At 55.6% G+C, this 15,417-nt stretch overlaps 1 protein-coding gene across 1 annotated transcript in view; it reads left to right on the forward strand.

The window, feature by feature from the left end:
- Nucleotides 1-14,779, forward strand: part of PLXNA2 (plexin A2) — a 229,328-nt gene extending 214,549 nt beyond the window's left edge. Inside the window, exons 27-32 of the mRNA XM_043923288.1 lie at nt 1,975-2,074; nt 3,266-3,456; nt 5,264-5,433; nt 8,094-8,306; nt 8,926-9,076; nt 9,753-14,779. Of these exons, the coding sequence (XP_043779223.1) occupies nt 1,975-2,074; nt 3,266-3,456; nt 5,264-5,433; nt 8,094-8,306; nt 8,926-9,076; nt 9,753-9,848 (921 nt within the window). The 3' untranslated portion in view covers nt 9,849-14,779. The remainder of the gene's footprint in view (nt 1-1,974; nt 2,075-3,265; nt 3,457-5,263; nt 5,434-8,093; nt 8,307-8,925; nt 9,077-9,752) is intronic.
- The last annotated feature ends 638 nt before the right edge of the window (nt 14,780-15,417 follow it).

Below are 15,417 nucleotides of genomic sequence, written 5' to 3' on the forward strand. Positions count from 1 at the left end.
AGTAAGTGCAGAGACAAGGTCAGACCCAACCAGGCATCTTGATCACAGCTTTGCATCATGTGTTGGTCAAGAGAAAAACTGGACACTAAGGACAGGAGAGATTTAGTGATGAGACTGGGAACTGAGTTGAACTGTGGTCATTCCAGTCACCTTGTGAATCTCTCTTTAGGTGACAACAAGCCATAAATGATAACACAATCCATTCTCCCTGGGAGAATAAACCCTTAACCCTGCCAGGTGTTCAAGTATCACTTCTAGGATGCTAGTTGCAGAGTTCCTGAAAGACTGAGGTGGCGAGTTCCTCCTCCATGTCAGTCCTGGTGCAAGCTGCCCGCAGTCCACAGAGCTGCCCCCGCTGGGAAGTAACGATGCCTTGGCATCTTCCAGGCACTGTGAAGAGCCCTGGACCCTGCAGCTTTACGCCATTAAGTCAAAGCATTGCCCTCTTGTTACCCTCCCAGGAGTCAAAGGTCCTTGGAGCCCCTACAGGAGAAAAATCTGCATAACGTTAATTAACAAAGAGATTTTTAAAAACTTCCTGGGCTCCCGCAGATTTATAGGGAGGGTGAAATTAAACACCACTGCTAAAACTGGCTATCAGGGAATCTCGTTAGCACTAATGTTCATTTATAGTTTGACTTCCCAACATTTAATTCTTTTTTGGTGGGAGAGAGGGACTGACAATTTAAGACCTAGAAAGATGGTTTTACGACTGGTGCAGCTATAAATCAAACTTATAAAGTTCATAAAAATTGTTAAAATAAAAAATGGTTTAATAGGAATGTTTTATGGTCCATAACATTATTATAGCTGTTTTATTCCCTCTGCGTTAGGGGTTTAATTGGATCGCCACAATTCTGGGGATTCTCGGTTTTTATTGGATGGAGGGTAATCTTAAATCAAAATGGCCCCAAATGTCTTCAATATGGCGCCTCATTTATCAGCCGTCGCCCTGCAGGCTGGGTGCTGAGCCTCAGTACCCTCACAGAGGACACGCAGACACCTTCTTTCTCTCTTGAGTCCCCGGGAGCAGCTGCCCTCTGGGGAAGCTCCTCAAGGTGGCTGAACCATTTTAGGGCCCAGGCCAAAAGGAAATCAGAGCCAAAGGGAAAAATGGGCTCCAGACCAGGGTGTCTTGAAACAAAATCCCGAATTAGAATTCGATGAGAAGAACATATGCTGTGGAACCCGACAGCCTGGTGACCAATTTCGGCTCCATCGTATGTGAAGCGTGTGACCTTGAAGGCAGAGGCTCAGCCGCTCAGGGCTTCAGTTCCTCCTCTGTAAAATGGGGACAGTCATACGTAACTGAAGGCAGGCTGGGCTACCCCAGCTCCCTCTAACAGAAACACAAGGCAAACCACCTGGATAACTTTACATTTTTTCACTAGTCACATTTAAAAAGTAAAGATGAGCAGATGAACGCAATGTTAATAGTGTTGTCTCTAACACCACTGATCTAAAATAATTGTCATTGAAACACATAATCAACGTCAACATTATTATTTTTTTTTTTTAGTTCTACCACTTTATTGCTACCAACCCATTTCCCTCCACCCTCATGCACACATGCTCAGTCATGTAACCCCATGGACTTCAGCCCGCCAGACTCCTCTGTCCATGGGCTTTTCCAGGCAAGAATACTGGAGTGGGTTGCCATTTCCTTCTCCCAACGTCAACATTGTTAATGAGACAGTTTGTACACCTTTATTCAGGCTCGGTCATTGAAATTCGCGTGTCTTGTACATTTATAGCATACCTGAGCGCGAACACTTACAGGGGATCTCACTTTGGTCTAGTCGGATTGTAAGAGTCCAACAGCTACCATACCGAATAGGAGCAATGATTATTCCTAGCACTCCTCACCTCCTCACCCTCTACCCTACCTGTTCCATCAGCTTCTAGAAGCATCGACAATTCCATTTCCCAAGGTACCGACAGCCACCCGAAGTGTCTCTCTCGTATCCCCCTCAGGTGTCAGACAGATCGGTGGTGGCCCTGGTCCCCAAGCAGACCTCCTCCTACAACATCCCCGCCTCCGCCAGCATCTCCCGGACGTCCATCAGCAGATACGGTGAGGACCGGAGATGCAGCCTGGGCGGCCAGCGGCGTCTCCTGTGACTCCAGGGGCTGCTCCCCACCCCTGCTGACAGTGGGAGGCCTGTGCCGCCGCTGCGGCTGGCCTGCAATCAAAGGAGGCTGGGACGGCCCATCTCCTCGGGGCTGTGGTACCAGGCAGCACCATGAATCTTTCCTTCAATAGCCCAGGTCTGATGGAGGAGCCTGAAGGGCCCAGAACTAGGGAGGCCCTTGTGGGGGACGTTCACAGAACCCAGTCCCAGTGTGTGCTTACTGTCCAGACTGAATCATTAACAACGTCCCCCTTTAGCCCCCGGTGATACGGACCAAATAACTTCCCTGGTGGCGCAGATGGTAAAGAATCTGCCCGCAATGCGGGAGACCCAGGTTCGATTCCCTGGGTCTGGAAGATCCCCTGGAGAAGGAAATGGCAACCCGCTCCAGTATTCTTGCCTGGAGAATCCCATGGACAGAGGAGCTGGGAGGGCTACAGTCTATGGGGTCGCAAAGAGTCGGGCATGGCTGAGCGACTAACGCTTTCGCTTCACTTTCCCTCTGGCTCTCAGGAGTGCCCCGATGTGGGCGTGCGGTTGGCCACCCCAGCCCTTCCACCCCTGCGTGCTGGGCCCCCGGTGCCCTCTGGGAATGAGGTTGAGGAGTTTCAGGTTCTCGTGCTGTTTCCTCTAGTTCTGGGTGGCGCTCGGCTTCGAGCGGTCCGGCCAAAGGACCCCTCAGGCCTGAAGCCAGCAGCTGCAGGAGGGGCCTGTATTCCGGGCCCTAAGTAAGAAGGAGCCTTGACTCCCGAGGGGGAGCGTTTCCGTTCACAGACCCTTAGCGTCCACACTTCAAGCAAAGCCCCTGTGAGAATATCTGGTTGACATTCCACCTATTGATTGGTCTTTGCTGGAAGCATCAGGAAAGGATGTACTCTTGTATTCCCCAGGGCCACTCCAGCTCACAGAATTTCTAGATCCTTATTTTGGCAAAATGATTTCAGGGTGTCCTCACACCAGCCAAGGATCCCTAAAATAACCCACCAAATCTGAAACCCCAAGGGCGCTCCCTTCAGATCAAAACCGGCTTGTTCTTAGTGAGGGCAGCAGGTGGGTGGGGATACTAAAAGGATTCTCCCAGCAAGGATGAGGAAATAGTCACTCACAGGCCTCCGCCGCCTCCTTCCCCTCAGACTCCTCCTTCAGGTACACAGGCAGCCCCGACAGCCTGCGGTCTCGGGCCCCCATGATCACCCCGGATCTGGAGAGCGGGGTCAAGGTGTGGCATCTGGTGAAGAACCACGACCACGGGGACCAGAAGGAGGGGGACCGGGGCAGCAAGATGGTGTCTGAGATCTACCTGACCCGGCTGCTGGCCACCAAGGTAACAGCCCCTGCTCTGCCCTGGCCCAGGGAGGGTACCTCAGAGACGTGTCCTGCCCCAACCCCTACCCGGCCCACGGCATAGGAAGGATGCCACGGGGTCTGCCCCTCAAGGGGACCCACCCGGACAAGGATGGCCTCGTCCTGGGGCACGCTTCCCTGGAGATCAGGCCACTACTGTCCTCCACCCTGCGGCAAAAATCACAATGGTCCACCCGGCTCACTCCATAGGCCCCCCGTTACTCCTCAGAGGACCAGTGCTCTGGCTTCTGGTTCCCCATGCCCCTCAGGAAGATACTGGGGGTTTTATTGGTAAATATGAGACGGCCGGATATGCCATCTTCCTCCATCAGTGCCTTCTCTGCCCACACTGGGGGGAAAAGCATGAAGGCCTGGTCCATCTGGTAATCTAAGAGAAAGCTTCCCCTTCCCCATTCTATCGCGTGCGTGTGTGCTAAGTCGCTTCAGTCAGGTCCAACTCTTTGCAACTCCATGGGCTGTAACTCTCCAGGCTCCTCTGTCCATGGGATTCTCCAGGCAAGAATACTGGAGTGGGCTGCCATTTCCTCCTCCAGGGGGTCTTCCTGACCCAGGGATCAAACCCATATCTCTTGAGTCTCTTGCATTGGCAGGTGAGTTCTTTACCACTAGCCACCTGGGAAGCCATCTCATCTACCCCCAAATGCTGACAGAAGCTGAGATCTAAAGCAGTCTTCCAGCCTCCCTAGCAGAGAACAGTACACCTATAAGCGTAGCAACCATATATAGCTTGTATTTGACAGGACTCGCCTCCACTGACCCCATAGAAATGCTGCTGAAATTCTGATACAGTGGCATCTCAGACTTGTTCCCTGAAGTGTCACAGAAATACACCATCAGAGAATGTGTCTCAAATTTTGCTTCAAATAATATGCTGATGAGAGACCAGACTTCCCAAGTGACTCAGTGGTAAAGAATCCATCTGCCAGATCAGGAGATGCAGGAGATGTGGCTTTTATCCCTGGGTGGGGAAGATCCCCAGGAGGAGGGCATGGCAACCCTCTCCAGTGTTCTTGCCTGGAGATCCCACAGACAGAGGAGCCTGGTGGGTTACAGTGCTCGGGGTTGCAAAGAGTTGGACACAACTTGGCAACACAAACTTGTGCTCACAAAGAGACACCAAAAGGTTGGACATTTACTGACCTTCAGAGATGTTTCTTGAACCTGCGAACTGTGGGCCCCAGGCCCAGCCTGGGCCCTGCCCCCTCCCGATACCCTCCAAGGCCCTGTGATCAGGGCTGTGCCTGAGCCTTCTAGGATCTGTGCCCTTCGCCCAGTCCTCGCTGCAGACCCCACTTATCCCAGGCTGCTAACACGGTGAGCCCTTTCACACCTTCCTGCCAGACCCTCTGCAGTCCTCCCCTGCTCCTGCTGGGAGGGCCCCAGTCCTCTGGCTGGTTCTTTAGACGCCCTCTCCCACCAGCCTGTGCCCCTCACCCGCTGTGGGACGCCTGAGCTCAGAGCACTGGCTGTCTGCCATCAAACTCCCCCTGCCCACGCCCACCAGGCAGGGACACAAGCGTAAATGTGCACGTGGCTCCCGCTCGAAGGAGCTTCTTCCTGGAAACCTGCGGCCCATCAGTCCTTCCCACCTCCCCGATAGCCCAACAGGACCCTCCCCCCCCCCCCCCAACCGTGCTGTCTGCACAGCCTGGCGTCACAGACAGACTTTCGAGGCAGGCTCGGTCCAAGCAAGGCACCTTCTGGCCCGCGCGCCTGCTGCCGCCCCGCTCCCCGCACCTCACCCTCTCCCACCGGCCCTCCCCCAGGGCACCCTGCAGAAGTTCGTGGATGACTTGTTCGAGACCCTGTTCAGCACAGTGCACCGGGGCAGTGCGCTCCCCCTGGCCATCAAGTACATGTTTGACTTCCTGGACGAGCAGGCGGACAGACACGGCATCCACGACACGGACGTGCGGCATACCTGGAAGAGCAACTGGTAAACCCCGGGCAGCCAGGGCCCGGCGGGCGGGGCGTGGGGGCCAGGGAGGCGGGGCGTGGGGGCCAGCAGGGGCCCGGGAGGCGGGGCGTGGGGGCCAGCAGAGGCCAGGGAGGCGGGGCGTGGGGGCCAGCAGGGGCCCGAGAGGCGGGGCGTGGGGGCCAGCAGGGGCCCGGGAGGCGGGGCGTGGGGGCCAGCAGGGGTCCGGGAGGCGGGGCGTGGGGGCCAGCAGGGGCCAGGGAGACGGGGGCGGGAGCCTGTTCTCAGTGGCGGCTGGGTCACCCGAGGCTCCTGGGACAAACATACACTCCGCAGAGCCGACGTGGCCCCCAGGCACCAGGCGGGGCCGCCCGGCATAGGGCCCTGCACCAGGACACACCCACACTCGAGCTCCCGCCCTTTCAGGCCGAGACCCTCCCCCAGGCCGCGCCTCCTCCTCCTCTCTGACGTGTGGTTCTCGGGAAAGGCAGCCGGGGAACCCATACACAGAGCCACATCCTAGACCACCCGAGCAGCAGGCCAGGCCGCGCGGGCCTCTGGAGCGCAGCAGAGTCTCGGGCACGTCCTGACACGGGGAGAGCCCTGCATTAAACTCAGACCCCAGGGGAGCCTGGCCAGTGCCAGGGAGAGCTTGCACTTGCCGTGGACTTGAGCCCCCCAACAAGAGGAGGCCGTTGCACACGCGACCCCTTACGGCCGCGTGATTACCCGGGCACCTCAGCTCTCAGGAAGCTGCGGGCAGGACGTCCCGCGGGCCTGACTCTGTCCCTGGAGGGGCCCTCCACGGGCAGACCCAGCAGGGGGAGAGACGGCTCCCCCGGGCCCTTCGCACGAGACGTCTCTCTGCTGGGTTTTGAACTTGGATCACAGACCACGCTGAAGATGGGCCCTCAGGTCCCACCGGGCCTGTCCAAGAGCCAGAGCACAGACCTTCCGCCAGGAAGGAGCGCAGAGAGGGCAGAGAGGAGGGCCAGGCCTGGGGTTGGGCAGGCCGCCCACACAGCTGTCTGGACTCAGCCCTCTCCTCGGAAAACAGAGCCGGCACAGATGGGCCCCGGCTGTTATTTAGGAATCCAAAGTCCTAGCAACCAGCCAAACACTGGGGGGAGAACCCAGCCCCAGACCCCACCTATTCCTCCCTTTCCGGGGTCTTGTGGCTGCCAAGCCCTCCAGAGGCTGCAGCTCTTGATCACAGCGGAGTGAAACGAAGAGGCTCTGGTGGTCTCACGGTGTAGAGCCCCCCAGGACAGGTCCCTGAGACCGGCCTCTCATCCGCATTCCCAGGGCCCGGGCCGCGGCTGTTCTATGGCTTTGGAGCTTCCCCCATCGCCACCCCCAGCCCGGCCCAGCGCGATTTCAAGGACATCAAGAGAAAGTTCTGGAGTGTCCTCCTCTCTGCTCCTTCTGTTTCTGGCCAAGTCATAGAAACACCCTCCCCTGGGGTTGTGGCATGGAGAGTCCCCTTAGCCAGACCTCAGATACCCAGTGTCCAAGGAGAGAACACTGGAAGTTTCCAGAGCTGCCGGGGGAAGGCAGGGTGGGCCAGAGGAGCCATGTCTCCGCCCAGGCCACCCTCCTCCAGGTTAAATGAAGGAGCCCCCAATTCACTGCAAAGATAGGTGGAAATCCTAATGGAAGGCCTTGCCTCTGGGCAAAACTGATCTTTCCCAACACTTGGCATGGGGCGCGGAGACATTTGGGAAGGTCTGGGTCCAGGAGAGTCAAGAGACAGGAAGGAGAGAGGGAGGGGAGGTCGGCCCAGAGAACAAGAGGCGGACAGAGCTCACTGCACCGAGGAGCCCAAAGAGTTAAGGGCCGGCAGGCGGCTGGAGAGGAGGGCCAAGTTGGAAAAGGCCACAGAAACAGCAGCTGTTCTGGTTTTGAAGGGGAATAAATGGGCTTATCCTCCTCACGGCCAAGGGAGCAGAGAAAACGCATTCTCCTCCGATTATAAATTCCCCAAGTCGCAGAAAGAATTCTCCTAACGACTGATCAGTTGCTCTCGGGGTGGGAAAAACTCGGAGCCCCAGCGAGTCATTCCCAGCGTGCCAACAATGGCCTCCTCTTCTGCCTCTGCCCCTGCCCGGAGCCGAGAACGCCCTGGGGAGCGCCCTGAAAGAGCTGCCCCCAGGGGAGCCCATTCCTCCGCCCAGCCCGGTGGGGCCAGCCCTGGGAAGCGGCCGGCTGGCCCGGCTGGGCGGGGAACCCAGGTGGGGCCTTTGTGCCCACTCCGAGACTGGGGCTGCCGCCCCGTCCTTCAGGACAATGGCCGCGGGCACCGGGAAGGGGCCTCTGGGAGCCTGGGGGCTTTGTCTGAGGCTCTGAGAAAGCGCTGCAGGCCCTCTGGGCTTGGGTTCCCCCGGGGGCACAGGAGTCTTTGGCAAAGACCTCCAGGAGGGAGCCAAGCCACCCACGCCCGCCTCAGAGCTTTTGAAGGACGAGGTCAGTGCCCCGTTAGGGCACAGTGGGGCTCCTTCTCTTCCAGTGTCAGTCAAAGCTCAGGCTAAATTAGCAGCCCTGGCTGGACCGGTTTTCTGTGATTCCATTCCCTCACCCTTTGGAAAGAATTGTGCACTGGTGGGGTTGGGAGGAACGTTAGTGGACGACACAGGGCCGGGCCCGGATGCAGCCCTTAGAGACCCCTCTTCTCTCTCCTCCAGCCTCCCTCTGCGCTTCTGGGTGAACGTGATCAAGAACCCCCAGTTTGTGTTTGACATCCACAAGGGCAGCATCACGGACGCCTGCCTCTCCGTGGTGGCCCAGACCTTCATGGACTCTTGCTCGACCTCAGAGCACCGGCTGGGCAAGGACTCCCCTTCCAACAAGCTGCTCTATGCCAAGGACATCCCCAGCTACAAGAGCTGGGTGGAGAGGTCAGTAGCATCCCGAGGACCGGCCCAGCCCCCAGTGCCTGCTTCATTCCCTCCTCTGGGCACCACTGACCAAGGACTCAAAGCCATGCTTGTGGTCCCTTCCAGATCTCAAGCTCATCTTTTTCTCCCTTGCCCAGAGTTCCTGCTGGGGGAGGAAAGGGGAGCTTTGCACCCTCTGAGTCCGATTTAGCATTCTGATCACCCTTTACCGAGCACATGCTAAGCAGCCAGCACTTTGATGAAGACGTTGTATGTATCGTCTCACTAAAATACCCAGCAGAGCTGTGAAGTGGGTCTTATTAGCATCCCCTTTTCACTGAGGAGGCCACTGAAGCAGAGATGCCAAGTGACTTACCCAAGGACACACAGCTAACAGGGCACTGAACTGGAATGTAAATACTGAGAGTCTGGTCACAGCACTGCAGACTCTGGGCTGAGGGAGAACAAGTCTCCAGGCCCCAAACTCAGCTTGAGAGCAGAGGCTAGAGCAAGCTTCATCAGAAGAGAAACAGGGAAGCAGCCTGGGTACACCCATCCTCTCCGGGGTCCTGGGGTCAGGGTACGGATAGGCGAGCCTTTGCTGAGCCCCTCACCAAGGAGCCTGTCCTCTCTCCGGCAGATACTATGCAGACATCGCCAAGCTCCCCGCCATCAGCGACCAGGACATGAACGCCTACCTCGCCGAGCAGTCCCGCCTGCATGCCGTGGAGTTCAACATGCTGAGTGCCCTCAATGAGATCTACTCGTACGTCAGCAAGTACAGCGAAGAGGTGAGGCAGAAACCCGCACCCAGAGGGCCCCGCAGGTCGACCAGAAAGCCGGGTTCCATCCATAAACAGCAGCAATGGGTGGTAATTCCGAAAACATTCAGAGTCAAAAAGTCACCCGCTCTTCCTTTGGAAGGCAACCTGTCCTCTCCTGATTCATCCTGTGCTTTCTCACACCTTACTTTGTCTCATCTTCATTGTTAATGCAACACGTAGTACTTTCATTGAATGTTGTCATTGTTGCCCAGTTCAAAGTAGATGATGAATTTCATCCCTTCTGAAACAGCAAATCAGACTACTCTTTGCAGCTGGGCAGAAGCTGTCAGCTGAACTATTTCGGACAGACAGGTGGACATGGCTAGATCCTGAAGAGGATGACTTCAGGACAACAAGTCATGTATCAGCGTCGTATCTGAAAAGAGCAATAGTAGTGGTAGTCATAGTAATAGCTAACACCTACACAGCACTTCCTGTATGCCAGATGTTTTAAAAGCTTTAGATAAATACATGCATACACACACATATGTATATCATGCACCTGTTCAGGTAATCACCTGCATTGTTTAGAGTTGTGTCCGTTGGGCAGGATGGAAAGGCAGATGGAAGGATGAAGGGTGTGGGGAAAGCGGTCTTGTATGCTGAGTGCTGAACCTGCCCCGCCGTTGTTTTCGTCCCTCAGCTCATCGGGGCGCTAGAGCAGGACGAGCAGGCGCGGCGCCAGCGGCTGGCGTACAAGGTGGAGCAGCTCATCAACGCCATGTCCATCGAGAGCTGAGAGGTGGAGCCTCCCATCCCTGGGAAGAGGGACCCACAAACGCTGTCACACTGGGCGTCTCAGAAGGAAGGACAAGTGAAGGGGGTCAGGCCCCAGAACTTGCTGTCCCCTGAGACCCTAACCCCGGGGAGAGGGGAGGGCCCCTCTCCCCACGCCAGCCAAGTTTCGTCCCAGCTGGTCCCTGCAGGGAGAGACCAGGGGCATCACAGCTACCCACGACAAGAGGGACGCAGGGGCACGGAGAAGGTGGTTCTTCAAGCTGAGAGGCGCATCTGGGCACGGTTCTGCCTCTGTGACTGCTGCTTTGCATGAAAACTCATTTGATGTATATTGGGGAAATAATGAGAACTTTATTTAATTTTTTTTTTTAAGAAAAAGGAAAACCAGAAATAAAACAAAAAGCCTCCCTGTTCATCCCGTCCAACTTTGGTTTAATTCTGCTTTCTGTCCCCCTTCCTTCTTTTGCCCCCGTCCCTCCTTCCTCACACAACTCCTGGTTCCCAACAACTGGAAAAAAAGCCTACAAAGAGATGCTGAGAGAAAATTACTGTTTCCTTGCCCTTGAAATCTTTGTCTAAGGAGTGAGGAGGAGAAGAATGAGCACAAGTGGACGCCAAACACTCCGAAGGAAGACAGGCCAGTGAAGTCAGAAGAGGTGGGGAAGGTGGGACTTTGCACAAACGGCAGAGCCATTGGGCTCCACCCTGCTGACAGCAAGCTGAGCTTTATATCCGCGCATCCGTGCGTCCTCTTCTCCAGTGGACGTGTGTGTCTCAAAAGCACCGATGCTTTTTGCTCCTGTTTGGTTGTTTTCTTTAAACCCAAACCTCAACAAGCGAGGAGCTGATTTTGGTACTTTTCCTTTGGGTTTCCCTACAGTGACTCCCAGAGGGGACACCTGGTCTCCCGAAGGACTCTGGGCAGCTCTGCCATTTATACATCCCCATCGTAAACCAGGCTCCCCGGGGGCAGGGCCCTGGAGGATCATGGGCCAGGCCTCCAGAGGTTCCGTTCGGGATCCAACTGGGGGACATGGGCGTTCAGACTCTGCTCCAGTCTGCCCATGGTTTCTTATGATTAAAAAGAAAACAAAATTCAAACACTGTTTACAGCAAGCAATACTTGAAGAGCATAGGTTCAAGAAGCTGCAGTATTTATTGTTGTGCTTTCTTTGTTTTATTATCTCGTGTGCCTCGAGAGGGGAGACGACCCTTCGCTCGTGTGTGGACGCTCCTGATGGTCTGAGCACGGGCCGCAGTAGAGAGGACTGTAGCATCCCCAGGCTGCGTCTTCTGCCTCTCTCCCTCCCTCTGCCTCTCACGTCCTCATGAGTTCGAAGGACAAGTGGGTGGCTTCTCACTGGGCTTCTGTCTTTCCTGCTGACACCTAAATGCGTGGATGCCCAGCCGTCCTGAGTGTTGTTTCCAGACAAAGAGACCAAAGCTCCATGCCCTGATCCAGAGGCCCCGTGGAAGGCAGTGGGGGCATCCCAGGGAAGGACCGCCCCCACCAACACTGGTGCAGGGCCCTGTGATCGGACAGCCACCAGCTTCCAGGCCTCCCACCCTGGCGCGGATCCAAGCAGCCAGCTCCAAGTTCTCTGCAGGCAGCCGCGGAGAGAGTGGGAAGGACAAGAGGAAGGCGAGGTATGGGAAGAGAGGCCGCTGGAGAGGTCCCGTCTGCCCTGCTCTGCGAGGGGCCGCAGTGCTGGGAAGTGGGACCGGGGAGACCAGACCAGGGTCACTTCCTCTGTAATTAACTCTGGGCCCCGGCTGCTCTGGGCCCGCATTTACCTCCAAACCCTTCCAGTTTCCAGAGACTCTGCTGACCACACTGGATTGCCAGGAAGGGGCCGGGGGAGGGGGAGCTCAGAGGGCTGGCTCCCACGGCTGGTGTGTGGCTTTGGATCGCTGTGCTCGCCGCGCAGCAGACATCGCCGGGTCGCCTCAGCTCCGGTTTCTTGCCTGAATGCGGCTGACAAATGGGACAAGAAAAGCATTCAGCAAAATACTCAGGAAATGCGCTGTTTTCATTATAATTCACAACCAGCCATGCCAGGACCGCTTCCTTCTGATAATCCACTTCTGCTAAAAGTTTCTCTGGGCCCTGCTAATAGCTGAAAGAAATCCTAATGACTGGCCTTCTGCACTAAGCCAAAGTGTTTGCCCTTCATAGCACCCAAAGCTTATCAGCTCAAAGCCCACGATGTAAGATGAAATGCGAGGAGATACTGGCAAGGGGAGCATGAGCGGGGGGCTCTGTGCTGCCCACAGAAGAGTTCAGCCCCTCCCCTCATTTGCTTCTGAGCTCCGAGTGAAGGTGGTCCAGTCACACCGCTGCTTAGACCGGCACCTCGGGCTTTGCTCCACCAAGAAGTAAAAGCTAGACATCTCAGCTGCGTCATGACCAACCCTGACCTCTGTGCGTCTACCCGCTGTTTCCTAGCAGCTACTTTTGGTGACCACTCACCACCCCAGGGCTGCGTCCTTGATGGTCTGGGGGGGAGTGGGAGAATGGTAGGGGGATGGCCGCTCAGAGAGTGGACAGGAGAGGCACCAGAGCTCACACGAGAGGTTCCACCGCCTTTCTCAGGATTCCTCAGGAGGACTGGGGAAGGGGGGCTGGCGAAGGAGGTGGCAGGAGGCATCCCTAAAGAAGGAAGGAAGATCAAGGAAAACTACACAGGATTCAAGTCAGGCCGTGAGGATGAAAGGTTGGAGAGCCTTGCTTGGCTTTGGGTCACCAAGAGTCCATGCCCTGCGGGATGGGAGGAGAGGGCCTCCCTCCTCACCGTCATCCAACGCTGAGATGTCCTAACCTCATGTAAGGAATAAGTGTTCAAGTCACGGCCTCTGCCCCCACACAAAGCCATCCATCTCAGAGGGAAGCTGAGAGAGCCTGCTCTCTCTGAAAGTTTGATCCAGATCCATCTTGTTTCACTGAAGTGCACAACAGACAGTTAACCAGAAAAGGGCAAGCACCCTAGAAAATGTGCTTGGCAAGACAGAGGGTGTCCACGTTCGCCACGAGATGGACAAGCTGGCCTGAGCCCCTCCAGCTGGCCTGCTGCCGCCTCCCAACCTCCGCAGGGGCTCCGGGGCCTACCCCCAACTCCCGTCACCCTGCTCCGGCCCAGCTCAGGACCATCTCTGATCCACTTCTGGCGGAGCGCTCCCCATCCTTGGAAAGTTCAGTCACTGAAAGCAAGGAGCCCCTGGGAGCCTCCCTCGCGGGATGGAGCTGTTCCCTGCATGCGTTCGTTCATTCAGAGAGTGTTCCTGAGCTAAGGCTGTTCCCTAGGCCCTGCTCTAGGTGCTGAGGAATGATCCAGACTGAGAAGGACCTCCTTCTAGCACACGGACATTCTTCCACTTGCTGGCTCCTATCACCACCTCAGCCCTCCTCCCAGACCTGCAGAGGGCACGCATTTTGGAGGAAAGGGGAGTGGGAAGGTGAAAGAAAGCCAACTGACCCAGCTGCCTTACCTGCTTCCAGGGACAGTCCTCCAGCCACAAGGGCCTTTCTTGTCCCCGCCGCTGCCATCTCTTCTGGTGGCCCTCTGCCTGCCGCTTGAGCTCCTGACCTTCCTCCATTTCCGCCAAATGAGGACAAGAAATAATAGTCAAGGCCCCTGGCCCTGCTGAGCACGAAGCAGAAGCAATGGACGGGGTGGGCTGGACTGCGATGGTCTGGGCAGCACAAATAAGGAATGTTTCTAGAAGCCTCTGGCTGATCAGCCTCCAGGCGCATCCTGGTTGCCACACCTGCCCCCACTCAGTTCAGTTCAGTCGCTCAGTCGTGTCCGATTCTCACAACCCCATGGACCACAGCACGCCGGGCCTCCCTGTCCATCACCAACTCCCGGAGTTTGCTCAAACTCATGTCCATCAAGTCGGTGATGCCATCCAGCCATCTCATTCTCTGTCGTCCCCTTCTCCCGCCTTCAGTCTGTTAACCCGCGGCAAATACTGAGCCAGCAGCTGCCCCAGAGGGGGGCCTGCTGTTCCTTGCCACGCTGTGTCCTGACTCAGGCTCCTGGGGCCTGGCCATGGACGGGAAAGAACTGAGACTCAGGAGAGGGAGCTCTGTGGGTGAGAGGACGCAGAGGAGTTTAGCGGACCCGGGCCGGTGGAAGCGGACCCCATGGGTTCAGGGCCTTCTGGTGCCTCGTCTCAGGAAGAAGCTTTGAGAAGGTGGCAGCATCCTCTTCGTCACCCCGCCTGTCTTCCCCAACCTCTTCCCTTTCTGCCAGTTTCCCCAAGAGTGAAGGTGTAGCCTCTGGGGCCCACGATGTCACGGATGAGAGACGAAGTTTCACCCCTGGTATTAGGGAGGTCCTGGGAGACAGGGCCTCAGCCCATCAGCAAACTGGAGAGTCTTGGTGGACATGCTCACTGCATTCCCCTCTGTCCTTTGCGCTGCGGCCTCAAGGGGAAGGGAGGCCCGCCCGGATTTCGGTCACAGCCCTGACTCTGGCCTCCTGTGTGCTCCGTGTCGGCATCACGGCAGGAGAACGTGCTGGAACGTGGTTCCCCCTACAGAGCAGATGTTGCCAGGAGTGTCAGGGACGGGGGGACAAGCTCTTTAGACCACGAGACTAGGGACCTGAGCCCGCCTGCCTCTCCCCTCAACTGCTCCTTCCCAAACCCACTCTTCTTGACACACTGGAATCTGTATTATATATATATATATATATATTTTTAAGAAAATAGAATAATAGCTGTCTGGTTTTGTTGTTTTTACAGGTGTTGTGGAATAAAAGCTGTAAGAAAATTACGTATTTAAAATGTTCCAATAAAATGGGGTTTTTTTGTTATTCTAATATATTATTGTGTACCTATTGTAAATATGAAACACTCCTATTTTGCAAGCCAAGGACACAATTTGTACTGTTGTTATATATAAATAAAGTTTACTGGATAAAAAACCTTATATCTTCAAAGAAACATGGTTGTTTGGTAGCATGTATGCAGAATAACGTTTCAAGGGCATGTTTAAGTTGCTCGTGGGAAGATGAGCTAAGTTGTTTTGAGGGACTCCTAGAATTCTCTCTGGAGCTGGAGCTTATGAATGTCCACTTATCAGTGTCAACACACACACACACACACACGGAGCTTATGAATGTCCACTTATCAGTGTCAACACACACACACACACACACACACACACACACACACACACACTCTGGACTGTACCCATAGGTGAACACTGCCCCCTAGCCCCAAGACCCAGAACATTGCTTTTCTCTATCAAGAGGCTGACAGTGCAGATCTGAGATTGAGGTACTTTCCTAGGGGTGAAAGAGGTCTCCAAAGGAGGAAATCCACCCTCAGTGCTTCCTGAAAATTGCATTCATTTCTTTGTATTAAACATTTTAAGCACCTACCATAGCCCGTCGTTGTGGTAAGTGCTGGGGGATGAAACACGAAATAAGAAAGACATAACCTTTGCCCTCATCAGCCTGAGAATCATAAGGATTCCGAAAAAGGAGGGTCTCAGCAGGGCCTTGGAGGAATTTTATGGGCTGTTTTTTGTTTTTTTTTTTCTCAGTTGCAGGATTAAGGGTGGA

The sequence above is a fragment of the Cervus elaphus genome, chromosome 14 (assembly GCF_910594005.1).
Source record: "Cervus elaphus chromosome 14, mCerEla1.1, whole genome shotgun sequence".
NCBI lineage: Eukaryota > Metazoa > Chordata > Mammalia > Artiodactyla > Cervidae > Cervus > Cervus elaphus.